This window comes from Cynocephalus volans, chromosome 3 (genome assembly GCF_027409185.1).
Source record: "Cynocephalus volans isolate mCynVol1 chromosome 3, mCynVol1.pri, whole genome shotgun sequence".
Classification (NCBI taxonomy): Eukaryota; Metazoa; Chordata; class Mammalia; order Dermoptera; family Cynocephalidae; genus Cynocephalus; species Cynocephalus volans.
In genome coordinates, this window is record NC_084462.1 from 105944239 (window position 1) to 105954415 (window position 10177).

Consider the following 10177-nt stretch of genomic DNA (forward strand, 5'->3'; position numbering starts at 1 on the left):
ATTTGGGCCCCAAAGATCACAGGACAAGGGAAGAGAAGTCACCAACCAATGGGAGGCCACTTACAACGTAAAGTGGGAGAAAAGTCTTCAGTGGTGTCGTTGGCCCAGTGAGGAGCAGATTCCGCGTCAGGTGGCACATAATTGAGGCCGCGCCACTTCCTGAAACACATGACCAGTGAGCAGAAGCCGCCTAGTCCTACCTCCTGGTCTGGAGGTAGCGCGAGGGGCCACGCTTCCAATGGCTCGCAGGACCTCTAGTCACGTGCAGATTTTGCAAGCCCAGCTGCAGGCCATGGCAGGTCACGTGACAGCTGACGCTAGCATGATGCTCCCCAGTGGAAAGGCCGAGCTGCCTTCGCGGAACCAGGAATTGGTTTATTTCCACAAATAACAGCACGGCGGGGCGGGGATAGCCTATCACGTGCTGCGGGACGGACGGGGCGGGGCAGGCCACTGGTTGCAGAGGGCGCCCGGCGCGCAAGCGCCCTGAGGACCCGGTAGCGGCTGCGGCTGTGGCTGCGCCGACGGCAGCGGCGGAGGAAGCCCGATCGCTGACCGGAGCGGGAGGCGGCGGTGACGGCCATGGCGGCAGATGGAGAGCGTTCCCCGCTGCTGTCCGAGCCCATCGACGGTAGCGCTGGTGGCAACGGTTCCGTGGGGCCGGGAGGGAGCGGGGCTGGGCCCGGGGGAGGCCTGACCCCCTCTGCACCACCTTATGGAGCCGGTAAACATGCCCCGCCCCAGGGTAAGCTGGGGCTAGTCCGAGGAGTTCCCGGGGTACTCTGAGAGGCGGGGAGTGGGTGGGGCCGAGGGCGGAGGCGGGACTCAAGCGCCAGGTGCGGGACTGTTGCACCTGTGACGGGGTGAGGTTTCCGTCCCTCCGCAGTCGCTTCCAGAGCCTGGGAACGGAAGGGGGTCCTGGGAAAGCTGATCGAGAGCCGGTTATGAGAAGCACGCCGAGCTTGATCAGAAGGGTCGGGGATCAGAAGGAGGTCCCTACTCCTGTGCAGCATCCGTGGGATGGTGTCTGCAAGTGATCCCAGACCTTCTTCTTATCTGCTTCCTCTCCAGCATTCCCCCCCTTCCCCGAGGGGCATCCGGCAGTGTTGCCTGGGGAGGACCCGCCCCCTTACTCACCCCTCACCAGCCCGGACAGTGGGAGTGCCCCCATGATCACCTGCCGAGTCTGCCAGTCTCTCATCAATGTGGAAGGCAAGATGCATCAGCATGTAGTCAAATGTGGTGTCTGCAATGAAGCCACTGTGAGTTACGTATATATCTACGAAATGGGCCCTGTTCCTGGATCCTCTTTTTGATCTCTTGATTCTAGACCCTGATCATCAGCATTAGCCATGTGCCCTTCATGAGACCCAGGTTTCAGTTCCAGGAGTCTCACACAGCCATTTCCCCAGAAGCCATTCACCAAAGCTAATGCTTATCATCCCTCACCTTTATACCTATCTTGGATGCTTACGTCTAATTCTCATTTGCAAATCTCCTGATATATGTCTGGAGGGGGGGGGTGTTTTTTTTTTTTTTTTCCTCCTTCCTGTCTTGTACCTTATCTTTCTGATCTCTCCTCAGAAAATGTTTTTGGAGGGAAGTGGAAGTGATTGGGACAAAGAGTTTGCTTGCTGATGTCCCCATTATTCTCTAGCCAATCAAGAATGCACCTCCAGGGAAAAAATATGTTCGATGCCCCTGTAACTGTCTCCTTATCTGCAAGGTGACTTCCCAGTGGATTGCCTGTCCTCGGCCCTATTGGTAAGAGGCATAAGGTGAGGAAGGGCATAAGTGGGAAGAATTGGAAAGCCGAAAAAGGATGAGTGTTTATACCGAATGTAAAGGTGAGAAAGCCTAGTGTTTATTTAGAAAGAGAAAAAGCTATGCAGCATTGTGCCTTGGGAATGTTATAGCCATCTTTCTCATTTCTCAATTAAAAAACTGTATGAAATGGTGTTCTTTAGGAGATTGGAGAACCGCAGGCACTGTTGAATTATCCTGAGGTTAAAAGGATGTGGCAGCTCTGGGACTTGAATTCATGTCTGGCTTACTACAGAGCATGTACATTTAACTATTACATTTATTTCCAACAAAAAAGAAATCAGCATTCCTATACTTGCATTAAGAAATAGATAAATGGTTCTGGATTATGAAAATAGTTTTCAGCCATAAAATTAGTATTTGGAGGTATTCGGCCACATGAAGAGATGGAGGTAGGTTAGAGATTTGGTCGCAGGTTCAGAGAGAGCAGCCCAGCTAGTGCAAGGAAAGCCAGGAGGACATCATCGTGGGACACAGAGACGTAGTGGCCTCAGGAGGGACCGGCCAAGGGCCTGGCCACCTCTCCATGCATGCTGCCCTTCTCTTGGGACACCTGCTTTGCTCCTCCCTCAGGCAGGTGGTTTTCTCTGTTCCTCTGGCCCACCTGGGAAAACTGATACCCTTCTGCTCCAAATTTACACTTTCAGGCCCAGCCATAGGTAAAGGCTCAGCTTGCACTCCGTTCTAATGGGTAATTCCGGGACTGAGAAAATCTGGCTGGAGTCAGTTTCTGTCCCTGGTCCAGTAAGCAATGTCTGGGAATGGGACCCCTAGGATTAATGTGGTCAATGAAACTTTAGTCTCATAGACAGGAGGGCAAGAGGAAAGAAACTGTCCAAAGAAAAGCGTCACTGGCTTATGGGTGTGCAGGCACCCTAACAGATAGCCCTCAGAAGAATCAGTGGGACAGAAAGACCAGCTCTCCCAAAGCCAAAGTCTCCACATCCCACCCACCCCACCCCCTGTTGGAGACCTCCCACCCGCAGTAGGATGGTGGGAGCCGTGAAGTCTCTGGCAGAGGCACAGACACTAAAACAAGGGGGGCTTCTGAATGCTCAGAGAACATCAGTGTGTGTCATGAGATGAAGGTTTTGAAGGACTGGGGTTGGGGCCTGTATTGGTTTGCTGGGGCTGTTGTAACAAAGCACCACAGCCTGGGGGCTTAGACAACAGAAGCTTCCTGTCTCAGAGCTCTGGAGGCTGGAGGTCTGAGACCCAGGTGTGGTAGGGCTGGTTCTTCTTGAGGCCTCCTTGGCCTGCAGACAGCGTCTGTGTTCCCATGGTGGTCTCCCTGTGTGTGTGTCTGCCTCCAAGTTTCCCCTTTTTATAAGGATGAAGGACATATTGGAAGAGGACCCCCATGCAATCTCATTTTAACTCAGTTACCTCTTCAAAGGCCCTGTCTCCAAATATGGTACCATTTTGAGGTCCTGAGTGTTGGGGCTCCAGCAGGTGAGCTTTGAGGGGACGCAGCTCAGCCCAAGGCAATCCATTCCAAGTCTCCCTCCTAACTAAGTGGCAGCATGAGGGCCAGCCAGCACGACAGGAGGATATCATGCCCCTTAGCATCACCTCAGAGCAAGCAGAGGATCTGTTCTTTCATGTATGTGTCAGGGACCCAAGGCCCACACGGTCTCTGTTCTGGAAGGCACGAAATAGATGTTCCGCAACTATTTGTTCAATCAATGAGTGAAAATGGCAGGGGCATCTCAGAGGCTTCAGGCAATCAGGACAGGAGTCAGGTCAGAGTCAGGGCTTCTTGGAAGAACAGGCCCCAGCCCCACTTGGAAGGTACCTCTCTCCTCTCGGAGGGGTGGAAAGACAGGCTCTCCCGAGGCTCTGTGGGTGTTCTCACATGTGTGCATGTGCATGTGGGGGGGTTTGCATATGCATGTGGGTTTGCACATGCATGCAGCTGTGTGGGGGTGTGCTTGTGTGTCCATGTGCATGCATTTATGCACATGCATGTGCTTGTGTGTATGCATGTGTATGTGCATGTGGGCACATGCGTGTGTGTGGGTGTGCACGTGTGTGCATGTGCGTGCCTGCATGTGTGCATGTGTGTGTGATCCTTTTGCTCTGAGTGTTGTGAGATTTCAGTACACTTGTTGCCCTGCTCAGAATGGCAGGTGCTTGTGAATAAGAGCCTCGACTTTGGAAACTGTCTTGGGCATGGGTTTTAAGACCCTGGCTTAGAAGTCAAAGCCAAGGCTTCCCTCTGCTCACCCCAAACTCAAGCCTCTTTAATGTGGAGAGAGTCACACAGAGGAGAAGAAGCACCAAGAGTAACAATGTTTCAGGACATTCTTTTACTCATTAAGATCCGCAGGTGTAATGACTCATGTCTTAGAGGGCCTTCAGGGATAAGAAAAAAGCCGAAAGAGCCAGAATTCAGCAATCTTGGTGCGATTTAGTCTCTTACCTTCTTTAATGTGAAATGACAGGTGTCACCTTCCTTTGAAGCCACTTTTCCTTTCCACTCCATGAATTTCCTGACCTGAGTAGAAGGAAAGAGTGTTCCCTTAGGAGTGATACTAATTTTGATCATGTCTTCAAAGGGCCCAAAATGATATTGTAATGAGAGAAATGGGTAGAAATGTAAACACATGATTCACCACGTGGGAACAGTTGCTCCGCTCAGCTCCTGTCATCAATGATGTGCGTGCAGATTGCTTTCCACAGTAGGTGAGATAGAAATACTTTGTTCCTTCACATAATACAAAAATAGCACAGCCACTCTGTCTAGTCTGTCCCCCCAATAACAAAATCTTGAGCATTTCCTGTAAACCTGGACTCCCTAGCTGAAACAACCTTGCCCATGATATCTGAGGAAGTCACACAGCATTGTGGGTGATAATTATGCAAGGAGTTGGTGGTTTTCTAGCATGAAGAGGCAGGTGCAAATATGGTAATCTTCTGGGGTTTTTAAAAATATTAAATACTGGGCCAGCCCGTGGCTCACTCGGTAGGGTGTGGTGCTGATAACAACAAGGCCACGGGTTCGGATCCCATATAGGGAGGACCGGTTAGCTCACTGGGTGAGCATGGTGCTGACAACACCAAGTCAAGGGTTAAGATCCCCTTACTGGTCATCTATTAAAAAATTAAATAAATAAAAATAAAAATATTGGGCCGACCCCATGGCTCACTCGGGAGAGTGCAGCGCTGGGAGCACCAAGGCCGCGGGTTCGGATCCTATATAGGGATGGCCCGTGCGCTCACGGGCTGAGCGCAGTGTGGGCAACACCACGCCAAGGGTTGTGATTCCCTTACCGGTCACAAAATAAATAAATAAGTAAATAATAAATAAAATTAAAATATTAAATACTGTTTTTTTGCGTGTATTATTTGTGTGTGTATGTGTGTGTATGTTTATTGGATAAAATAGACTTACTGAAATCTACTCCCTTGCCCCATTTTGCAAATCAACTTCTTTTCATTTTGGAATACTTTTCATCTCTGAATGTTCTCTTGACAGATCTGACAAATGTTAAGTGCTGAATATTTGTGTCCCCCCAAATTTATATGTTGAAGCCTAAATCCCCAAGGTGATGTTGTTAGAAGGTGGGGCCTTTGAAAGGTGATTAGGTCATGAGGGTGGAATCTTCGTGAACAGGATTAGTGTGCTTATAGGAAACAAGAGAGCTTTCCTAGGAGTGAGGACACAGGAAGAGGGGCCTCACCAGACACCACATCTGCCATGGCTTGATCTTGGACTTCCAGCCTCCAGAACTGTCAGAATTAAATGCCTGTTGTTTATAAGCCTCCCAGGCTAAGGTGCTTTGTTACAGTAGCCTGAATACACTAAGAAACCTGCCATTCCCATTTCTCCAGAGCGGTCTTTAAGTAAACCCTCCTCATCCCCAGGACTAAATTCCAATACAGAATTATTTTAAGTTAAGTGTGTAATATGTGCCGACTCTGGGCAGTACAACAGGAGGTCACATTTGTGTCTAGCCACAGCGCCTTTCATGCAAGCTGTGATGTGGTTCTGCAGGGTCTATGACAGCTTCTTATGGACTTGCTGTGTGCTTTCACTCACGGTGTGCAAGTCCCGCAAGTGGCTGCGATGCTTTCTTTCTCTGTTTACTTATTTATGCACTTTCTCATTCCAGAAAAGACCTAGGATAGTTCAAGCAAGATGATAAATGATAAAATAAAAACAAGAGAAGAGATTGGAATGCAGAGGGTTGGGAGGCTGAGATAAGTCTAGGAGTGAGATTAGTACACAGGCAGGGGCAAAGGGAACCTTCAGTCTGGTTCTGGGGTTACTGACAGTTTATGCTAAGAGGGGATACGAGCAGGTGTAGTATTGTATTAATCATGTCTTTTTATTCTGATGCTTGGTATACTGAGCCTGAAGAACTGCCTGTCCCAGGGCTAGCCAATCCCTACAGATAGGTAAGGACTAGGCTTTGAGCACAACCTGCCTGTGCAAACCAACCGGTCCAGAGCCGACCCGCCCCCTTTGCCCCTGCCCATGGACTCTCACACTCTGGGCCACTGCCCTAATCACCCAGGGCCAGTACAGGCAACCAGGGGCAGCCCTGGAAACTATTCAAAGTAGATGACCCTGGGGGCTGGCCTGTGGCTCACTCGGGATAGTGTGCTGCTCATAACACCAAGGCCACGGGTTCGGATCCCATATAGGGATGGCCGGTTGCTCACTGGGTGCACGTGGTGCTGACAACACCAAGTCAAGGGTTAAGATCCCCTTACTGGTCATCTTAAAAAAAAAAAAAAAAAGTAGATGACCCTAAGCCTGCTTGCCCTGCCTTTCTCTTCCTTCCTGAGGAAACCACACTAAAGGCTCTGCTCACCTTCCCCCCACATCTGCCTCCTGCGTGACCCTAGGGCTGTCCTTTGTGCCATCCATGGTGGCTCGGCCTCCTGTCTTTAGGGATCTGTGAGTACAGACTTCCTTCACGATGGTCATTTCTCTGTCTGTGTGTCTCACCCTGCCTGATTAAAACAAATCCCAAGTACAATGATTCATGGTGTCCAGTGAGAAAAACAGGCACAATTATTCGTGAAAGTGAGGCCAACATCATGATCTCCCATGAGTCCTCTTAGAGGGGAGACTGTGCCACAGGGAAAGTTCTCAAAGCCAAATCCATAACGCAGCCCCCTGAGAGTCAGTCAGGATGCTTTCAGCGAGTAGAAGAGATTTCAACGCTAAAGTTCCCGGGTGGTGCTTCCATGGAACGTGCAGCTCCGGGGAGTCTGGCTTCTTCTGGAGTCTGCTGGTTTTTCCTTTTCTTTTGCTTCACCCCTGAGCATTTTCTGAGACTTAGTAGATCTGTTTAATCTTACTGTGGTAGGAAAATATTTTGAAATATTTATTGATCATTTTTATTATTCTTGGCTTTTCTTTCTACCATTAGAGGCCAAATTCAGAGATAGGAAACAAAGTCAGATTCTCTGTCTTCATCCTTAAATAGTCTCCGGAACACCACAGCAGAGATTATGTCTTGAAAACCAAGGACTTCAGTTGCCAGGGTTTGGTTTTGGGGGAGGAGGAATAAGATATTTCACCATCAGAAGGCTGAGAAACGAGGACAAGGTGTGTGAAATTTACCTACAGGCAGTGGGTTGGAAGAACACTTAGCCCATTTGTTTTTATCACAGGCTGAGGGGAGGGAAGCTCTTTGTGGGCAGTGGGAAGAAGTGTTTCCCAAATTTGGGAAGGTATAGCAGGGAAATTGACTAATGCTGTGTCTCTCACAGAAGGGGGACCCCGTGTCCTGGCATGTGTGGGCTGATGGTGCTGGTGACGACCCTGCAGAAGTTGCCCTGTGTGAGTCCTCAGACACCCAGGATTCTTCTGCCTTGCTGTGCGTGGTCTCGAGTCACACACTTGCCTCCTGGCCGAGTGTGGTTACTCAGGCCCAGCCATCACATACAAATCCCAGCCAGCAGGAGGGAGGACGTGCCCGCTGTCTTTTATGGAATGCTCCTGAAAGCTGCCCGTGACACCACCACTTCCATCTTGCTGGTCAGAACTTGGTCAGATGGTGATATGTTACTTCAAGGGTGACTCAGTGTAGTGGATTGAATTATGTCCCCCCAAAACTCAGTGAAGCTTGAATTGTATCCCCCATGTTTTATGTATTAGAAACTAAGCTCCCACTGTGACTGTTAGGAGGGTAGGAAATCCTATTATGGTAATTGAAAGATGGAGCCTTGAAGAGGTGATTGAATCATAGGGACATGCAGTAGTGAATGGATTTTAAATGGTGAGGGGCATGGTTCTGGGGGCTTTAAAAGAAGAGGTGAGTCTGTCTGTCTCCCTTTCTCTGCTCTCTCTGCTTCCACCATCTTTCAATGTGAGACCTCTGGGTCACTGTCACCACTACCAGATGGACTTTGGACTTCCCAGCCTCAGAAATTGTAAGCACTAAATTTCATTTTTTTTTTTATAAATCACCCAGTTTCAGGTATTTTGTTATAAGCAAAATAAATGAACTAATACACTCAGAAAAGTAATTTTTTTACTCAAGTAGCCAGGTCCTCAGTGAAGAGTGGGGGGGGGTCTATAAAGACTGAACTAAGGGAGAGTGGTTTTGGGATAGCTAGCAGTCTCTGGTGAGCAGAGTCCTTTAGGTATGATTTGTGTTTGTTGATTTAACTTCAAAACTGCTCCCCAAGCATCTACTACGACCCAGGCACTGGATAGCTGGGCACTGGAGTGGCCCCCTGGAGTTCTCCACTGCCATGCCACCATCCCTCTGCCGAGGCAGCCACTTCTGCATCTCCTCCGATCTGGTTTGGGTTTGCAGAGACATTTCTTTAAAAAAAGTTCTGCACTGGCCTTGTTGCCTGACACAGAACACAGACAGTGAACAACTCCATTCCACCAGCCTGTTACTTGGATCCTCGATGGGCAGTCACCCCAACCTGCAGTCACCCCAGGCCTGGGCATCGGTGATCAATGGATGCTCTCAGACCCAGAATCACAGAGTTTTGAAGCTGCGATGGTCTAAGGGGCACGTAGCCTGGCCCTTCATTTCACACTCCCTGGGAGATACCAGGTGGCCCCACCAGCCCCTCTGCCTCCCACCACCAGCCTCAGAGCCAGCATTGGAGCAGAGGCCAGCAGCCCCAGCCACATGGCACCGGGTAGTGCCTGGGGAGGTGTTACCTGATGCCTGATCCTGTCCCCTAGTCCCTGGTGACATGTCCCAATTCTACAGATACACGTTTCTGAGCCCTGTTTGAGGCAAACCTTGGGTTTGGATTTGTGTCCTCTGGGCATTCCTCCTCCCCCTCCGGCACCTGCCTGGCTGAACCTCAGGAAGTCAAAGTGTCTTGAATAGACAGGTGCACGTAACTGTTGCCCTAGTGGTCAACAGTCTGAAGTGAAAATCTGTAAAAAAGTGAAAATCTGATCATGCTTGTGCGTGTGGAGAGGGTCAAGATTCTCTGTTAATGCCGTTCTCACTCACCTTCCTGAGCGGGCAGGAAGGGCTCAGGTTACAGCGAGAGGGGCTGGGGATTAGCTGGCCCTGGCACGCCTGGGAGACTGTCACAGTGGGGCTCAGGCTCCTCACTTCAGCCTGCTGGGAGGTGGGTGCTAACTCCTGCTCCACACAGCCTTCCTCCTTCCATCGCTGCCAGACAAGGGACTGGGGAGTGGGTGGAGAGAGACCCTGTATGGAGTCTCCTGTGTCGTGTGGGGGCGCAGACCCCATTGAGGACAGAGCGGTGCTGGCTCCTGTGAAGGACAGAGCAGCCCACTGGGCAGAGTGGGGTCCCCAGAGCTGTCATCCTTGATGCACAGGATCTCACTCCTGTGCTCTCCCTGGAGGACTCAGAGCAGAAGCTGTTTCCCTGGCCCATGTTGTCACAGTGGGACTCAAGACAGGCAGGTGGCCCAGCACTCTCAGGAGCCGTGACCCTCATTTCTGAATTCTCTGGGCACTGGAGGAGGGTCAGCCAAGGAGTTCCCCCCTCCTGTGTGAGAAGGGGGAGCAGAAAAGCTCTTGAAATTAAAAGACAAAGGAAGCACCCCCCTGCCACCCTTCACTCCCAAGGGATCCAGAATGATCCCTCTTTGCCCCCACTCTTAGGGGAAACTGAGTCTGGGGAAGGCATCTGAGTCAAGGTCACAATTAGGCAGATGTTTGGCAGAAGGCAGGGGACAGTCAGGGCTGTCAATACGCTGGTTTGAGCCATCCTTTAATGCGTGGGGGCACCCGGTAAATATGTGTGCTGGGAAGGGGTGTGCCTATTCTGATCCAGAATGTGGCAGTGGAAGTGTTGCCTGATATAGCCTAAGCTCTTTTCCTCACACGCTTCTTACCATGTGTGTCAATCTAGCGGTGTGGGGCTTCCCATGTGTGTGGCCCCCAGA

At 50.4% G+C, this 10177-nt stretch overlaps 1 protein-coding gene across 3 annotated transcripts; it reads left to right on the forward strand.

Annotated features, from left to right (window-relative positions):
* Nucleotides 1-501: 501 nt before the first annotated feature.
* On the forward strand, nt 502-7600 carry LOC134373684 (type 1 phosphatidylinositol 4,5-bisphosphate 4-phosphatase-like). Of its 3 annotated transcripts, none has more exons than XM_063091675.1 (4): nt 502-745; nt 1072-1262; nt 1658-1764; nt 7552-7600. In XM_063091675.1, coding segments are annotated over exons 1-4 (462 nt in total). In that variant the 5' UTR covers nt 502-582; the 3' UTR covers nt 7553-7600. The 3 variants fall into 3 exon arrangements, with proteins under 3 accessions (XP_062947745.1, XP_062947744.1, XP_062947746.1); XM_063091674.1 differs by lacking the exon at nt 7552-7600 and adding an exon at nt 6619-6676; XM_063091676.1 differs by lacking the exon at nt 7552-7600 and adding an exon at nt 6619-6676 and having other exon boundaries at nt 502-724.
* The last annotated feature ends 2577 nt before the right edge of the window (nt 7601-10177 follow it).